Source organism: Galeopterus variegatus, unplaced genomic scaffold, assembly GCF_000696425.1.
Source record: "Galeopterus variegatus unplaced genomic scaffold, G_variegatus-3.0.2 Scaffold546, whole genome shotgun sequence".
NCBI classification, from domain to species: domain Eukaryota; kingdom Metazoa; phylum Chordata; class Mammalia; order Dermoptera; family Cynocephalidae; genus Galeopterus; species Galeopterus variegatus.
The window spans coordinates 194753-213423 of NW_007726657.1; the positions used below are offsets into that span (position 1 = coordinate 194753).

At 48.2% G+C, this 18671-nt stretch overlaps 1 protein-coding gene and 1 long non-coding RNA gene across 3 annotated transcripts in view; one reads left to right on the forward strand and one right to left on the reverse strand.

Annotated features, from left to right (window-relative positions):
- Positions 1-18671, reverse strand: part of MXI1 (MAX interactor 1, dimerization protein) — an 85980-nt gene that overhangs the window by 66014 nt on the left and 1295 nt on the right. The window contains exon 1 of one of the 2 annotated variants that reach the window (XM_008569939.1): positions 17896-18331. The exons of the other annotated variant lie outside the window; for it this stretch is intronic. Coding sequence (XP_008568161.1) covers positions 17896-18145 — 250 coding nt within the window. The 5' untranslated portion in view covers positions 18146-18331. Of the gene's footprint in view, positions 1-17895; positions 18332-18671 lie in introns of those variants that run through there. 2 annotated transcript variants of the gene reach the window in all.
- LOC103588290 overlaps positions 18202-18671 on the forward strand; it is a 2311-nt gene continuing 1841 nt past the window's right edge. The window contains exon 1 of the long non-coding RNA XR_550299.1: positions 18202-18289. This is a non-coding gene — a long non-coding RNA (uncharacterized LOC103588290). The remainder of the gene's footprint in view (positions 18290-18671) is intronic.

Here is an 18671-nt window from a genome sequence, read left to right on the forward strand (position 1 = left end):
GCGCAACACCCAGGATGGCAATAATGCTGACATTAGATGGGCGGGTGCGACACTGAGGGGCGCGATCCCGTTACCGGTCACGAAAAAAGACAAAAAGGAAAAAAAAAAAAAGATGCTGTTTTATGACAAATAAAAGTATTACTCACTGGGAGGTAAATCCATGTGACATGCAATCAAGAAAAGTAGTACAAACTGAAAATATACATGAATTCAAGATTGGTTTAATTCCATAGGTCATAGAGCCATAGCAGGTTAGTAAGACGAGGTTAGATAGATGTTTGGGGCCCATGCCTGGCCTTTCACAGTTGTCTTCCCCATGAATTAACCAGCCTTTCTTGTACAGCCATGGCCAAGAGGCCAACGAGGAGGTGGAAAGTAGAGTGAGAGTCACCAAAAAGCCACCTGCATATGTTAAAGAAGAGGAGAGATAAAGGTGATGACAGACAACATGAGCTTGGGGGGACATTCAAACCACAGCAGCCTCCCATAGCACAAAGCTTATGGCTCTGTCCTTAGGAGGGTGATGCTACCCAACCCAGGTCTCAGCACCAGTCTCAACCTGAAGGAACCCAGAGGCAGCCATGGCCTTTCTTTTACTCAGATGAACTACAAATGCAGATGGGAAAACAGGAAAGCAAGGCTTCCAAAGTCTACTGACAAAAGAACCTGGAATCTTACAGTCTCTGGTTCTGTCATCTCCCTAAAGGATCTCTCTTGGGAGAGTCTCATTTGAAAATGGAAAAAGTCCCCCAGCATCCCCCAGGCCTATAACATTCAGAGCCTTTATGGGGACAATCTGCCTTCTGAAGGAAGCAAGCAAAGCTCTCAATTTTTAGGGGTCCTTTTCCAGCACAGTTTACTAAGCAAAAATTTCCAAGTGATTCACTGCAGATCCATGAACAGTGAGGCTGGTGTCTTTCATCTTTTCTGCAGACAGGAGAGACAGAAAGAGGGGAACTTAATGAAGTTAAGTTACAAGTCCATAGTCACTGTGTTGATGACTCCTTGTATTTAGAAGAACTTCTTGGAACTGCAAAATGCTCACAGGGTAGGGCACTGTTTTCTGCAATTATCTTTAAGGATGGGGGTTTTCAAATAATCAAAGCTGGGGACACAGGAGGGTGAGCTCCAAGCTCCTAAATGAGAACCATAAGAGGTATACATCTTTCTATCCCCCACCCCCAAATGACCACAGCCTCCTCCCTGCTCTTCCCCCAGAGCCCAGAAACGTGAACAGGGGCAGAAAGCCTCTCCCTCTGCCTAGTGAGTCAGCCTTGCCTAACTTCATGCGTAAGCGCTCCTTAAGACAGCGGCGGCTCAGAGCATTGGGTCTGTGTGCAGCCGAGATAAATTTGGGTCTAGAAGGGATGACGTAANCCGCCCCCTCCCGCCCCTTTCTCTGACGCCTGGGCAGTAGAGTCCCGCCCCCACCCACTGCACGCCGGGAGTCGTAGTAGGCACGCCGCCTCAGTGCGCCTGCGCGCTGCAGGATTCCGCGATGGCCTTTGGGAAATGTAGTCCCGCTGGGCTTCTCTCTCCAGGGTAGAAAGACTAAGAAGTTTCTGGGGCTACGCTGCTGGAAGGGAAGGATTTGAGCGAGCCGTGAGTGTACGCCTTGAGAGGCTCATTTCTCAGCGCCTCCCTGCGGATGCCCAGGGGCTGGAACGTTCATTACCCTAAATGCCATATTCCAGTCCAATACTACTACTTTCTCATGTAACTTCTGTCCCTCAATTTCCTCATGTGCAAAATGAGGAGTAACACACCTGCACGGACAGCACACACAAAAACACTTGAAAAGCCAAAATCTCTGTTCAAAAACAAGAGAGCATTTCATCAGAGCTAGAGAGGGCTGCCATGAGGCCCTTCTTCCACCTCAGCTTCCATACAGACAAATAGGTTTTGGGTTTTTTTTTTAATCTTATCTTTTTACACTGTCTCCTCCCTCACTCCCTCACTAGTGCTTTTAGACGCTAGAAAAACCTCTCTGGTGCTGCAAGGGAAGAATGTAATTCAGTGGGTAAGTGATTTGGTGCTGGAATTACAGAGGGTTCAGTTCAAATCCTGACTCTGCTACTAACACTAGCATGGGTACTCTTCAGTCCTCATTTTCCTCATGTATACAATGGATATAATTACTCCATTTATCCAAGACGTTGAGAGTCTTCCATGTGACAGGCACTCTACTAGAGTTAATGCATACAGTAATGAGAGGAACAAACATGGACCCTGCTCTCTAGGAGTGAATATTCAGTAGGGCTTATTACGAAGATTGAATAAAATAATTCCAGTACTCAGTATATACTAGGCACTCAATAAATGGAAGCTGTGATGGTAATTGTTTCCTCTTGTGCTCTCTTCTGTAGCGAGGTAACTGAAAGCAGTGGCTAAAGAGAGCAGAGCTCACATTAAAAGACTGCCACTGGCTGTTCTCAATGCCATTCTTTCCAAGTCCTCCATCTAACGAGTCCACAAAGTCTAGCCCAGGGTTTCTCAACCTTGGCATTACTGATGTTTGGGGCAGGATTATTCCTCACTGGAGTAGAGGTTCTGTTCTGTGCATTGTAGGAGGTTTAGGAGCATCCCTGGCCTCTCTTCCCACTAGATGCCAGTAGCACGCTGCCACCCCTCAGGTGTGACAACCAAAAAGGCTTCCAGACACTGCCAAATGTCTCCTGAGACACAAAATGCCCCCCTCCTCCCCAGTTAAGAACAACTGATCTAAGGAAAGGAAAGACAAGAGTAAGCTGGGAACTGTGTAAACATATCCATAACTTTTTCCCACCCTGATTATTTTAACCCGCTGGTGGACATCCAAAATAACAGGAAGCTCCTAGTAAGGGGAGAATTTCCCCTTCCTTGTGGTCATTCCATTGGTTACTGCAGAATAATACCATCTTGGGATGGAAATCTTACCCTCTCAAAAATGGGCTTCATGCTGCATTTTAACACCCTCTCCCTTGTACCTTTTTTTTTTTTTTTTCTTACAAAGTGAGCAAGATCTAGAGTGAGGTCACAAGCTGCAAAATTCTGCCAGCCCTTTTAAATATTGCACTTGACACCTCATTTAAGAACCAAATAGATGTTCTATCAAATGCAGGGAGACCCAAAATGAGAGGTGTTCACAAGCCACAGGAGAATTTTTTCTTTCTTTTCTTTTCTTTTATTTTTTTAAAGGCTTTGAAAAAGGGACTATGCTTTTTCAGCTGCTGGCTAGGTTGTTTCAGATCTGGGCTTTCCCATTGGATATTGGTAACAAACACCTTTTACCCAACAAGGGATGTGTGGGGTGGGGGGGACAGAATTGTTTAAAAGAAAATACAATTCACTCAGAACATCTGTTAGTTGAGGGTAGAAATTATTAGGTTGAAAGTTAGTTTCCACTATTTGTAGAACCCCTTTGAGCTTTCAATCCCCAGTTGCCAAGGGCTACCCTGGGAACTTAAAAGATGCTGTTTTATGGGCCGGCCCGGTGGCGTGCAGCGGCGCTCCCGCCGAGGGTTTGGATCCCATATAGAGACCGGTCCGCTCACTGGTTGAGCGCGGTGCGGGCGCGACACCAAGTGTTGCGATCCTGTTGCCGGTCGCGGTGCGGGTGCGACACTGAGGGTCGCGATCCCGTTACTGGTCACGAAAAAAGACAAAAAGGAAAAAAAAAAAAAGATGCTGTTTTATGACAAATAAAAGTATTACTCACTGGGAGGTAAATCCATGTGACATGCAATCAAGAAAAGTAGTACAAACTGAAAATATACATGAATTCAAGATTGGTTTAATTCCATAGGTCATAGAGCCATAGCAGGTTAGTAAGACGAGGTTAGATAGATGTTTGGGGCCCATGCCTGGCCTTTCACAGTTGTCTTCCCCATGAATTAACCAGCCTTTCTTGTACAGCCATGGCCAAGAGGCCAACGAGGAGGTGGAAAGTAGAGTGAGAGTCACCAAAAAGCCACCTGCGTATGTTAAAGAAGAGGAGAGATAAAGGTGATGACAGACAACATGAGCTTGGGGGGACATTCAAACCACAGCAGCCTCCCATAGCACAAAGCTTATGGCTCTGTCCTTAGGAGGGTGATGCTACCCAACCCAGGTCTCAGCACCAGTCTCAACCTGAAGGAACCCAGAGGCAGCCATGGCCTTTCTTTTACTCAGATGAACTACAAATGCAGATGGGAAAACAGGAAAGCAAGGCTTCCAAAGTCTACTGACAAAAGAACCTGGAATCTTACAGTCTCTGGTTCTGTCATCTCCCTAAAGGATCTCTCTTGGGAGAGTCTCATTTGAAAATGGAAAAAGTCCCCCAGCATCCCCCAGGCCTATAACATTCAGAGCCTTGATGGGGACAATCTGCCTTCTGAAGGAAGCAAGCAAAGCTCTCAATTTTTAGGGGTCTTTTTCCAGCACAGTTTACTAAGCAAAAATTTCCAAGTGATTCACTGCAGATCCATGAACAGTGAGGCTGGTGTCTTTCATCTTTTCTGCAGACAGGAGAGACAGAAAGAGGGGAACTTAATGAAGTTAAGTTACAAGTCCATAGTCACTGTGTTGATGACTCCTTGTATTTAGAAGAACTTCTTGGAACTGCAAAATGCTCACAGGGTAGGGCACTGTTTTCTGCAATTATCTTTAAGGATGGGGGTTTTCAAATAAAGCTGGGGACACAGGAGGGTGAGCTCCAAGCTCCTAAATGAGAACCATAAGAGGTATACATCTTTCTATCCCCCACCCCCAAATGACCACAGCCTCCTCCCTGCTCTTCCCCCAGAGCCCAGAAACGTGAACAGCGGCAGAAAACCTCTCCCTCTGCCTAGTGAGTCAGCCTTGCCTAACTTCATGCGTAAGCGCTCCTTAAGACAGCGGCGGCTCAGAGCATTGGGTCTGTGTGCAGCCGAGATAAATTTGGGTCTAGAAGGGATGACGTAATGCTAAACCCGAGAGGTAGCTGCCGCCTCCCAGGGCTCCAGTCGCCAGGGCTGCCGGCTGACAACCCAATCACACGGATACGCACCAAGCGACCCAGGAGCCAGACTGGGGAGAAAGGAAAAGAAAGGACATGGAGTGGGAGCAACGGCAGGGGGAGGCAGTGTTAATCTGAGATCGCTGAATCTGGAAGTTTGTTGTGTTTTAACCCCAGTTTTTCTGGTGAGATCAGACCACTGGCTAAGGCTCAAACAGCTGCACTTGACTTCCATCCTGACCCATCTCTTCTCTCTTAGTGATGGGCTTCTTACATTTTATTAAACGGCCCTTATTACAGCAGCCTATTTCGGTGATTATAATAGATGTGTTAATCTCTTGAATATGTCTTTTTCCTTCTTTGCATGAACTTGGATCCGAGATGAAATCTGCATTGCAGGACTCAATTAATATGCCATCTAAGTGGCTCGCTTACTCTAGAGCACCCCACCTTAGGGGGATACTGTGGTGCAAGTGATAAAAGTTCTCAGGAGGATTTTGCAAGGGCCATGCCAAATGAATGTTCTCCCAAATGACATTTCATGGTTTATGACATAGAAGTCTGTACTATTAAGCTTACTTCTCAATCCAGTCTCCATTTTTCAGTTAAGAAAACTAAAACTCAGAGAGGTGTGGTAACTTGCCCAAGGCCACACAGTTGTTTATCAGTTTGATGGAGCCAGGGTTAGAACTCAGGCTTTCAGTCCCATGCTCACTTCTCATCTCCATAATTCTTTTTCTGGTTGATTCATGTTTAAAGAGAAAAAGCTAAAGTGGAGTAAGTTTTCTGATCTTTTTCATCTGTGGGGCCCCAACCCTTTGAATATCAAGATCAAGTTACATTCCAAAAGGATCCCAATGCTTTTTTTCTGTTCAAGGTTCATTCTTCCCTAAGGAAAGGTTGCCTTCAGAATCAACTCCTTCTCTGTTGGTGATGGCCAAAAGCCCTGGGCCCAACCTCACTACACCACTTTAATTAAAAGACCACCACAGGAAAACGATCTTTGTTGTACTGAAGTAGTTTTCTTCATTAGGAATGCCTTTCCAGTACTTCTTTTCAAATGCCTTTTCATCATTTGTTGCTGTAGTCACATATTATTTTCTTCTAATTTGTGGTTGTAATCATTTATGGTGGTAAATTTCTTGACTTTCAGCCTTATCTGGCACATACCCTGGTCAGCCTTGGTGTTATTCTTTTGAAGAACTGCTCAACTTCATGAGTTAATATTTTGTTTAGAATTTTTGCATCTATATTCAAAAGTAAAAATAAACTATAATTTTTTGTTGTTGTTGCATTCATCAGGTTTGGTATTGCAATGATCTGTTCTTTTGAAGTTAGATACAATTTGATTTTAAAGCCTAAAAGGAAAAAAAAAAAAATACCACCAGAGGCCTTCTCCTGCCCCTAAGAGGATGTCCCACATTCTTGGAACAGCCCAGGGTAACCCTCCCTTCCCGGCCAGAAGCTGGCCTAGAGTCACCCTGCCCCCTCCACTTGGCATAGCCACCCCCTTCCAAGCAGCAGAAATTTACGGATGTCACTTTTAGGCCCAGCCAGGCCCTGAACACTATATCACACATTCAGACTCTGCTGCCTTGTGTCTGAGTTCTCTCAGCCTCAGGTGCAGCGTTTATAATAAAAACACCAGGCTCTTGCCTGTCCAAAGATATGGATGATCTTACCACCTCTTCCAGCTCTAGTATTCTGAATTCTAGAAAGTGATTCTAGAATGCAGGGATTCTCCAGAGATCCTAGAACAATATGCATCCATTTCCTACTAGGTGCCACATAACTAGAGCCAACTATGCACACGGTGCTGCTCCTACAGTTAGTTCATTTAATCCTCAGCACACCTCTGAGATTCCTGTTTTACAGATGAGGCTCAGAAAGGTTAAGTGATTTGCCCAAGGTCACACAGGCAGTGAACAAATTCAAACCTGAATTTTCTGACTCTTGGATCCCACAGCATACATCACATTGTATTCAATCAGGCAAGGTCAAACGAAATTGGTTAGGGCAATGGTCTCAACTAAGGGCAATCCCATCCCTTTAGGAAGCTTTGGGAATGTGTAGGAGTGTCTTTTGAGTGTCACAATGACTGGAGAATTCCAGTGGCTTTAATGAGTGGGAACCAAGGATATTAAATCCTGCAGTATTCCAGACTAATCTGGACAAGAAGAATTGTCCCACCAATAGCTCCATTGTTGAGAAACACTAGGTCAGAAGGTTAAAGACAGAAAAATCATCATTCATTCAAGAAATATTCCTTAAGCATCTATTATGTGCTGGGCACTAGATGCTGAAGATAGAATAATGAACAAAACTACGTATGGTCCCTGTCTTCAAGGTGCTTATATTCTAGCCCAACAGACTGATAATAAGCAAGTAAAATAATTGTAAATTGTGATAAGTAGGATAAGGGATAAATGATAAAGTGGGGGTAGCTTTAGGTGGGTGAGAGGGATTAGGGAAGATCACAAAGGCTGTCTAGGATATCATCTCAAACTTTAAGGAGCACACAGTTCACCTGTGAATCATGGTTAATGCAAATTCTAATTCAGCAGGTCTGGGGAGTGGGGCCTGGAAGTCTCATTTCTGACAAGCTCCCAGGGGTGCAAAGCCTGCCCATCCTCGAGCCACACTCCCTCTAAATGGCAAGGGTGAAGGCCGTGGCAAGGAGTTTGGATCTTATTCTAAGTCAGACAGGAAAGAAACTATTGGAGGGCTTTAAACAATTGAGGGATATGAATCCAATTATATTTAAGATCACTCTTGTTTCCTAGATCTCAATCAGGGAAAGGAAGAGGTTGGGCCTATGTCATTTGACTGGAACCAGTTGGCCCACATTGTGCTGGTGACAGCCAGGACCTAAAACTCATCTCTGCAGCTCACATTTGCCTCTCTCCTCTGGCTTGTCTAGCAGAAGCCCCTGGCTCCAAGCACAGGACAGCCCAGTTGCCCTACAAGCTGGGGCGCCTTCAGGAAGCCCTGTACTGCCTGACAGGGTGTGGACTCACATCCCTGACACCCCAGGATGCAGAGCCACAGGAGCCCTACTGGTTGGGTGAGTTCCCAGGGGGTGCTGGGCAAGTGGTACTGCACCTGCAAACTGCAACACCCTAGGCCATTACCCTCCAGAGAAAAGGGCCTATCTGGCTTCAGTGTCAATGCCTAAAGAGTCCTGGAAGGAGTTGGCTGCCCTCTCCCTTCCCTAGGATGAGTGCAGAGAAAAGGAAGTCACTCCAGGGAGGCATCCCCATGGGGACCCTCAGCCTGGACTTCAAACATTCCAGATCCATTTCTTGCCTCTTGCTAATTTCTTGCTCCCTGAGGCTTCTCCCATAGCCCTAAGGTCTCTCTAGGAAGAAAGAAAAACCTGGGTTTGAAAAAATAGCTCCACTATTTGTTAGCAAGTGACCTTGGGAAAGTTAGTCAGCCTTACTAAGGCTAAGGTTTTCCTTATCTATACAATGAGGATAATTATAGCACCTGCCCATTGGATGTTTGTGAGGATTTAACATAAAGGACTTAGCACTGTGCTGGCACATAGTAAATGCTCAGTAAAAGGGGCCATTATCATTATTTCTTTGGAAAACAGAGAGACATCGTTACTTGTCAGCAGCCCTCTTGGGGAAAGGTTATCAGACTCCCAGGAGATAGACAAGAATTGTTTATTGGTTTCTATTTGTCTATCATTTGAATTGGAATATAGAACTGGAACTGGAGACCATACATGTTGGGCTCCCGGCAGGTTTTAGAAATTATCTGCTGAAGTGAGCTAAATTTTATAGCTGGTGAAAAGAATGAAAGAAAGTTGTATGCAAAGCACTCAAGAGTCTTGGCAGCCAAGAAATATGGTAGGGATGGTAAGGCTGTGGTGGAGGTAAGAGGGAGCTAACACAGGGATGCTATCAGGGACTTCTGGGCCCCTGTAGAAATAAAAACAAAGACCATTTGTCATGGCCAGAAACACAGCAGCCCTGGGCATGCCCTCCATTTTAATACAACAGCCTACCTTGTCCCAAATCATCTTTATTCAGGTATCCTTGCTAATAAGAATAACCATACAGAGTAAGATATTTCAAATAGCAGGTAATCCAAATCCCCATTTATTGGTTTTAATTTGAATTTCCTAGTCTCCCTGTCTCTCAGGACAGTGTGTTTATCTTTCTAATTTTGCTGTGTTTAAAGTTCCTTAGCAGAACCCTGGAGTTGGATATTACAGGTACTTGGCCAAGGGCATGTTGTATGGGAGAGTGGGCTTGGCAGGAACGCTGGTGTGGACAATTCTCCAAGAGCAGACGGCCCCTGTCTGAAAGAACTGAGAGTGGAATGTGTTTATTTACAAGGTTGCTTACATGATACTTGGTTTCCTAAGCTCAGGCAGTTAAAAAAAAAGTAAGATCTATAGAAATTACTTTTAGAAAGGAGAAACACAAAAACAAAAGATTTTAAACATGAGGACGGGGGAGGCAGGGAGGAAAGGAACTACTCCTTTTAGAAACCCAGGATAAATTTGTATTCTGTCTCTAATGATGGCCGGAAACAAAGATACAAAGCCCGTAAGATCTATAGGAATTACTTTTAGAAAGGAGAAACACAAAAACAAAAGATTTTAAACATGAGGACGGGGGATGCAGGGAGGAAAGGAACTACTCCTTTTGGAAACCCAGGATAAATTTGTATTCTGTCTCTAATGATGGCCGGAAACAAAGATACAAAGCCCAAGTTAAATGCCGTCCCACATTGTTGGGGTTCACTTGAAGGCAACTGCATTTCCAAAACCTGGCATTGCAATAGACTATATACTTCATGAAGGCAGGGACTATACTGCAGGACTTAGCACAGTGCCTGACATAAAGCAAATATGTGCTCCTTAAATACCAGTTTAATGAATAAATGAATGAACAAACTCACAGAACAAATTTAGGAAGAATTACTGGCATGTAACATAATTCCACATCTTACCAAAGTAGTTGCCGCAAGGGTCTTTTCAAAAGAGTTTCTCTAGTCTAAATATTTTTAAAAGGGATTCTGTTTACATATATTACATATGTTTCACAAGCAAGAGGCCTAGTAAACATTCTGCCAAGATAAGGAAGCAAAGAAGGTGACTGCAGCTTGGGATGATGGTAGCAAATGCCCATTATTTTTGGCCAGAGAGATCAAGTCAGCTGTTGACAGCCTTAACACCTCTGGCCAGGCCACTCAAGGACAATGATATCAGAGACAATTGCTTCCCTTAAGTTTAGCAGAAGAGCCAGAGAGCAGGTGTCTGTCCCTGGAAAACTTAAGTCTCAGTGTCTCTGTCTCTCTCTCAACATGTCTCCCCAGTGTGAGCCTGGAGCTCAACCCTCTACCCCCAGAAGGAGGCCTGCTGTGGGAAGAATTGAGTTCCTCCTCAGTTAAGGCTTGGGGTGGCCATCTCATCACTGTCACCACTTTCTGGATCCTCCCCCATCCACACCCCAAATGTAAAAGAAAATATTTTTCTAAGTACGGCAAATTCAAATTAGCTTCATTTTGAAAGACTACTGAGAATGTTGCAATGATCTTTGCAATAACCGGGCACACCCAGGGATCAGTAAACCAGGTTTGAGAATTGCTGACTTTATGAGCACCTGACCTGTAAAACAAAAGCCCAGTTTGGGGCTCTGCCTGGACCTATTCTCATATCAGGCAGGAGGGAACAAAGCCGAGAAGGACCTCTGCTGGGTCATCTTGGGCAAGCCACTGTCCCTCTCTGGGCCTCAGCCTCCACGTCTGTATACTAAGGATGATGGATGCTCAGATTACCTCTGGGGCTCCTTCTGGCCCTAAAGCTGTTTTACCACCTGCCTCCTTGGAGAGGAAGAAAGGATGGGAAGGCGAGAGAACAGTTCTGAAGGCCAAACTACCGTAAACCTCCCCCATTTCTCTGCCTCCTGAAAATTGCTTTCTTCGTTCTACTAGATGCCCATTTCTTGCTGGGTTGTTGCTTTTTTACTTCCTTTTCTTTCTCTCCCTTTTTTTTTTTTTTCTTTTAACTCAAAAGCTGCAAAATCACACAAGTCACCTCCCCAATACGGGTCATTTAGAAGCCAGAGCTATCGGGGTTAAGTGTGTTAGGCCTGACATACTGGTGGTATCTAAGTGAAGACCAAGCCAGGGCAAGCATGTGCTTCTTCTCCAGAAACCCAGTTTAAATCAATATTTATCCAACTGTATTTATAGAAAGTGGTGGTGGTAGGGAGGAGGGGGAGGGGTGGAGAGGCAGGGGGGATCTGAAACAGAACAAGCCACAATGACTGATGCAAATCTCTGTAGCCACTTCATTTCTGCAGGGCCAGGCTCTTTTTTAAAAGGCAAAAGACCCTGCTTTTGATGAACCTGCTGTTGGCCCCAGTACCATAGCAACAGCCCCAAGTCCTCTAATATGCCCAGAGGACAGACTTGGGAAAGGCAGCAGGAGGGGGGTGGTGTTTCCTAGGAACCCTAAACTTGAGTTAGGGCCAGGAGAGTTGAACAACTCTGAAAAACAACAAAAAAAACCACTCTGGTTGGCTATTCTGTCTCCAGACTCATTTCTAAGCCTTTTCTAAGCAAGGTGTGTGCAGGAAAACCTTGGACAATCAGCAAAGTGTTTCAAATACCAGCCCTGCTTCAGGCTGCTGGGTGACCTTGAGCAAGTCATTTCACCTCTCTGGACTTCATTCCTTGGCTGTAAAACGAGTACACGTGTATGGTTAAGAGAGCAGGCTCTGGAATCAGAGGCTTAGGTTCAAAACTCAGCCCTGCCACTTACTACCCATGTGACCTTTGGGCAAGTTACCCAGTATCCTTGCTTCTCAGTAAAATGGGGGTAATAAAACTGCATACATAATAGGGTTGTTGTGAAGATCAAAGGAGATAATGCATATTTAGCCCCATACTTGGTATATAGTCAGTGCTCAATAAATGGTAGGCAGTGTTGCAATTAGTTGCTGCTACTGCATGCTGGCACCCTCTTCATTTCTCTCAGTTTCACCTCTAGACTTTTGCCCAGCCATCACCAGATGAAAATCTCCATTTCTGGGTATGTCAAAGGAGAGTGTTTTGATCAGAGACAGCTGATGAGTAAGCAGCTGCTGTTTTGCCTTGGTACCTGATGGGACCTGCTTTTTTCTCCCAAACCAGGAATGGCTCAATCCAGCTTCTCTAACTTCCTAAGGCCCTTTCTTTGGATCCCATTCCCAGGGTACCCAGTCCCTAGGAGCTCTAGGACTCTGAAAGTCACAATGATATCCTCAAAAGTCTACTTCTGACATTTACCACTGGGCAGAGATCATATTCAAAACCGAGGGGCGGGGGGAGTTAAATCTGGGGAATATAGGATGCTGATAAAATAGGTTCTGATTTAAAAATGCTCTTAACTTCACTAAAAACAAGCACCCACTCCATCCCCACCATAAATCAATCCACAGAGTTTTCAGAAAAAAGCAATTGCCCATAGTATATGCTCAATACATATCTGTGGAATGAATGAATTCATCAGAAGATGGTTCCCACGCAGAAATGTGACCTGCTTGAACATTAGTCGCCATCAAAGCCCTCTATTTTAGCAAAAATCACCCTAGTCCCCTAGTAATCCAGTAACTTATTCATTCTCAGGTCACAGCTGTCGACAGGATACAGTTTCAGCTCTCCAGGCCTGACCTATCATCTTCTTGCAGGCCCTGGTCTTACTGCCCAGGGGCAGTCAGAGATCAGTATAGAGGGTCCCCAACTGTACAGACAGTCCCCGACTTAAGACAGTTCGACTTATGATTTTTTGACTTTACAATGGTGCAAAAGCAATATGCATTCAGTAGAAACCATACTTAGAGGACCCATACAGCCATTCTGTTTTTCACTTTCAATAAATTACACAAGACATTCAATACTTTATTATAAAATAGGCTTGTTCTAGATGATTTTGCCCAACCATAGGCTAATGTAAGTGTTCTGAGCACCTGTAAGATAGACTAGGCTAGGCTAAGCCAGGTAGGTTAGGTGTATGAAATGCACTTTTGACTTACAATATTTTCAATTTACAAGGGTTTTATCAGGACATAGCCCCATTGTAAGTCAAGGAGCATCTGTATTTCCAACTCTTCTTCAAGTCTTCAGAAAGTCTGTCATGTGTCCCCCGGCCTCCAAACCCGATCACCCTACTATAGCCAGTAAATGACAAGTCTAACTAATCAAGAAATTAATATTAAGCATCTACTATATGCCCAGTGGCATGCTATATGCAATGAGTGACATATACTGAAATGCTGTAGATGATATTTTCCCTTAATATGCTAATAACCTCCCTAGGAAGATAAGCTAACACACAGGAAGCAAGTATAGAATGGCATGGTACTGATTATCAAAGCTCAGAGAAGTAACTATTTATTGAGCACCTATTATACTTCATATACTTTGAATGTTCAAATGCAGTGCCTCATTTAGTCACTCAGCATTGATGTGAAGGTGGTGCTATTATTATCCCCATTTTACCAAAAAGAAATGGAACCTCAGAGAGGCTAAGTAATTTGTGTCCAAGGTCACATAGCCAATAAGCAGTGGAATAGAAATTTGGGCTCTGCTCCATGAGACTGCAAAACTTTCATTCTCTCAACTACTCTAACTTAAGAAATAGAGCCAAGTGGGCTGAAACAGCCAGGGAGGCTTCCTGGAGGAGGCAGGAACTGTTCTAAGTCTTAAAGGGAGGGTAGGATACAGAGAAGCCCAGGGGAGTACGAGAACAAGGGTGTTCTAGAAAGAGGTAAGAGTCTGAGTCGAGCATGGAGGCATGACTGCTTGCTTGTGGACCTGCTGGACAGGAGCAGAGGTTTCATGATGGGGCAGAAGAGATTAAGTCAGGAAGGCAGGGTGTGGCCAAATGACACCAGACAACAGCAGCTTCCTCCACCAGGAGGAAGAGGCTTCTTCTTGGCCTGCCCATTCCTCTAGGAAAGCACCGCACCCTCAAACCCAGGTAATCCATTCCAGGGAGCAACCCTGGGCTTTCTATTCCCATCTAATCATTCTTCCCTGTCTTAACTGCTGCCTCCAAAGCCACCTTCCCCATACACCGGGAGGCTCATTTCTCTCCTCCAGACCTTACCTGCCCTTTATAGCTTCTTCCACGTACCAGCCAACCAGTTTACGCACATAACATCCCTTTGTGAATGTCCTTCTCCCTTTTAGTTTTAACCTTTCCCAGAACAGGGAGTAAATATTTTTTCTAATTATTAGTCAGTCCTTAATTGCCACCCCTCCACTGGACTCTAAATGCATGTTAGGTGATGACATCAGAGGTTATTTACATATAATTTCTGAATTTGTGAGGACTTCATGATTAATATTTCTGGAGACCTTCAATTTGAGATTCGCAGGGATCCACAACAGAGGAATTTTGGGAGAATGTACCTGTATTTACTAAGGAATCCTCTGCCTTGCACACAGCAGGTGGTCAACACTGGGTGACTTAATTTGAACCCGTCCTCCAAGAAAACTCACCCGATGTACTGGAAATAATTCAGCACTGTGGCCATAACTTGGTGAACACTCCTAGCACAGAAACCTCAGCGAAGCAATGAAAAGCAGTTCTGGCTGCAATGGAAAATAAGGCACGCTCCTGCCAAGTACTTTGCAAACAACAGTAAAAACGGAACTGGTGACTAGGGTCTATCGGTGCATCTCAGGAAGCTCTCACAGAACCCGACATGGAGAATCGAGGCCCAGCACACATCTCCTGGGAGAAAAGCGTCCCTTTAAGAAGAGACTGGACCAGCTGGCCGCACTACAGCTCCCAGACATTTCCTGGCTGGCATCCCGGCTCCACCCCCCAGCCTCCGGCCTCAGTAACGCATGACGTCAGAAGAGGCTGAAGCTGTTGATTGGCTGAACGACGCAGCTAGGTCAAGTCCAGTCGGAGGAAAGAAGTTTGTCTCCATGTGGAAACCATGTGTCTCTAGCTGGGAGGGGGAGGAGGAGGAGGCGGAGAAACCGAGATCAAGTGATTACAAGGGAATTCGCTGAAATGAAGGCGGGGAGGTTGTGCACCTGAGCCGGACAGCAATGCCCTTTGCAGTAGTGACCTAAAAAAAAAAAAAAAAAAAAAGACTTGCACAACAAAACAAAACCTGAGCCCCCTCCCCTATCATCATCATAATTAAAAAGCTAGGCTTCTTGCTTCCTTCCAAAAACCAGGGACCTGGGAAATGCTGGAATCCTATCGGAACGCCCAGATCCCTGTCCCTCCCCCAACGACTGAATGATGTAAGCGTTTCGGAAAGCAGAGCTCTGGAGCAAAACAAGCCCCGCGCGCGCGGAGCGACCCGCAGTGCCCGAGCCCGGCGCACGCACGACCCGCCCCCCGACTCGCGTTATTGCTGTGCACACGCGGACCGCCGTGACGCGCGGGCATTGTGTGCAGCGAGCAGAAAACAACGGCGAGCGCCGCCCGCGCGAAGAAGCGCCCCCAATAGAAGCCAGGCAGATGGAGGGCCCGCCTCGGCGGGGTGCGGGGGGTGGAGGATGAGGATAAGGTGGCCCCACTGGGCCGCTCCGGTTTGCAGGGGTATAATAGAGGGCCCGGCGGATGGTCGCACAGAGTTTTCTGGAGATCACCCTCGCCTGCGGGAGCTGTTGGGCACGGGGCTAGGGCCTGGAGCGGGGTCCCTGAAGCCGAGCCGAGCACAGCGCAGCGCCCCACGCTCTCGGGGAAATCTGGGGGCCGCTGGCATCACGTCATTTAGAGCCAAACAGCAGCGGCGAAAAGAGGCGAGAGAGCTAAAAATACTCCCGCGGGGAGCTGGCCGGAGGAGGGGGGCTGCAGAGCCTAGGGGCTGATGACGCACGCGAAGTTGACTTTGACTGGGGCGCGAAGGTTCCCGAGCCCCTCTCGGGGGCTGGCGGGTTTGCAGCGCGGACGCCTCGGGAGAGGGGCCTGGAGGAAGCCCCTCAGCTCCACCAGCCTCTAGATCCCCTCTCCCCGGCCGCGGGCCCGCCCCGCGCGGGGCAGCCCGGCCCGGCGCGCCAGGCTCTCTGCTTACGTGACTGATGGCCACGCCGGAGCCCCGGCGCGGGGTAAACAAGGAGGTGGCGGCGGCCGGGGGGGGGGTAGGTCTCCGATTGTTTGCGGGAGGGAGTGGGGGCGGGACGCCGAGGAAGCTCCGACCGCCTCCTTAATACACTCGCTGGGGAAAGTGGGGGGGCAAATCAGGTTCGCCACACATTGCCAAGGTGCCCTCTTTGGGTGCAACCCCACTCAGAGCCGCCGCCACTTGACAGACTCCGGAGAACCAGGGACCCTGGGGGCGGGGGGGTAACTAAAGAAATTGCGCCCCTCCCCCCTGCAACAAAAGCAAACACACCAAACAAAACCACGTCTTCACCCAGATCCCCACCAGCTCTGGCTTTTCAGAAACTACCCTCCAGACGAATGTACACACACCCTTGGCCCCCCGCATGAACAATCGCAAAGCGATTCGGCTACACAGCCTGAGACGAGCCTCTCTTGCATCCCAGGCACTCTGAGAAAACAGGCGAGAAGAGAAAGAAAAGAACGCACCGCCGACCTCCCAACACAAACCCTTGTTTGGGCCCCACAGCGTCTGCACAATTGCGCTGCCAACACACGGTTACTTTAACCCTAGAGGCCTGGGGTGTAGGTCAGCAAAGGTGTTTTCGTGTTTGAGGGTTGTTGTTGTGTTGTGGGGGGAGGGTGCAAGATCTGACACGTTGCAATCGGACCTTTCTCTCTACCCCCCTCCCCCCATTGATCTTCCTACTTGTTCGGACAGATTAAACCTCCCGGTTTCCTTCTGTCTGTCTGTCTATCTGCCTCGGCCCCTTCCTCCTCCTCACAGCTATTATTCTGAGGACGGTGCTGGAGACGCCGCACGCGCGTGCCCCCGATAGGGCGCAGAGCCGACTGCCTGGGGAGGGCTGGGGGACCCGGCTGGCAGGGGCGAAACATGAAACAGACAAATACAAAAAGGAGGACAGGCCGGGGAGGGGTTCCCAGCCCCCCACCCCCACCCCCGTATCGCTCTCCACCTGAAGCTGCAGGTTGGGGGTACAGTAGAAATCGGCCTGGAAGGCGTCTGCCTTCCTCCCCCTGCGCGCTCACTCGGGAGCCGTCTCCCGGAAAATAAAGAAAACGCACACAGCAGCCCACACCTTCTTCCCCAACTATTGTTTCTGCGAGATCCCAAAGTTTCCCTTTAGCCAAGTTTCCCGGGCGCAGGACGGCGGGTCCAGGGCGAGCTGCCGGGGGTGGGGGTGCAGGTGGGGGTGGGGGGCACGGGACGGTGGCATCCCAGGGCAGCGGGGGTGCAGGGGGACTGCATCCGTAGACGCGATGGCCCAGTCCTGCTGCGAGAGGGAAGGCAAGAGCGAAGTGGGCAGGAAGGAGGGACGCAGCTCGAGCGAGCCCACGCCGCGGAGAGCTGCGTGCTGGTGGTTATTGTTGTAGTGTGTCTTGTTGCCTTTCAGGAAGCCCTGAGCTCTGCCTGAGGTTTCCAACTTTCGGCTTCTAATCCCCACCCCACCCAGGAACGAGCGACAGAAAAACAACACTTGTCTGCCTGAGAAGACTCCGGGGGGGAAAAAAAAGGAAGAACGGCGACCTCGATGAGATGAGCTCTCGGCTCAGTTGTCAGCAAACAACAACACTCCCCCGCTCCCCGGCCGCGCTGTCCTCCCAGGCCGCCGGTGACGGACAGACGGACGCACGGACAGGCCCCCTCTCCGCCTCGCTTGTCTTTGTTACATTTTTAGCAGCTTTGTGCGTGCATGTCCTTTCTCCGGTGTCATCGGCTTGACTGACGAGGGCTGCATGCGGGGGTGAGGGGGAAGCGGGTCGAGCGGGCGACAGGGGTCGCCCGAGTGGGCGAGAAAGAAAGAGCCGAGCGCCGAGGAGAAGCCAGGGCCCCCAAACTTACTTTTGTTTTCTTTCTCGATCTGCTCCAGGTAGCTGGCGGCCTCGAGCAGAATCTGCACGTTCTGCAGAAAAGTGTTGATGTGCTTCTCCATCGAGTTCTCGCTGGTGTTGAAAATGTCCGAGAAGGGGCACCTGGGCTTGGCCCCCGCGGGCTCCTCGGGCTGCGCCGGGGGCACGGCCGGGGGCGCGGCGGGGACCAGCCCCGCGCCCTCGTAGCGCGCCTCCTTGCGCGGCCGCCCGCGTTTGCCCATGAAGGAACCGGGGTCCGCCGAGCTCGTCTGCGCGGCCCGGCCGAGCTCCGGGCCCCCAGGGAGACCCGGCCGGCTGGAGCGGAGGAGACGCTGGGGCGAGGAGCCGGCCTGACTTCCCGAGCCTCGCTGCGTGCGGTTCTGTGTGTGAGTGTATGTGAGTGTGTGTCGGTCTCGCTGTGGGTCTGTGTGGATGGGAGATTGAATGAACCTACAGGACAGACGGAGGCGCTCTGGCGCCTGGGTCCTAGTGCGAGCCTGTCGCCCTCGGACCGGTCAAAATAAAAGGTGGAGACTAGCGAGGCAGGGACCGCCCCCTGCCCGTCGTCTCCGCACCTTTCCCGCCTCTCCCCAAACCTTAACCACGACGCAGAGCACTGCGTTTTAACCGGAATGAGAAAAATACTCGATGTCTCTAAGTGCATCTGCACAGAAACAAACTACTCAGCAATTTTTTTCTTCACGGAAAAATAATACCTCGAAACGCGTCCAGCACAATGTCTGGCACATAGTAGGTCCCCGATAAATG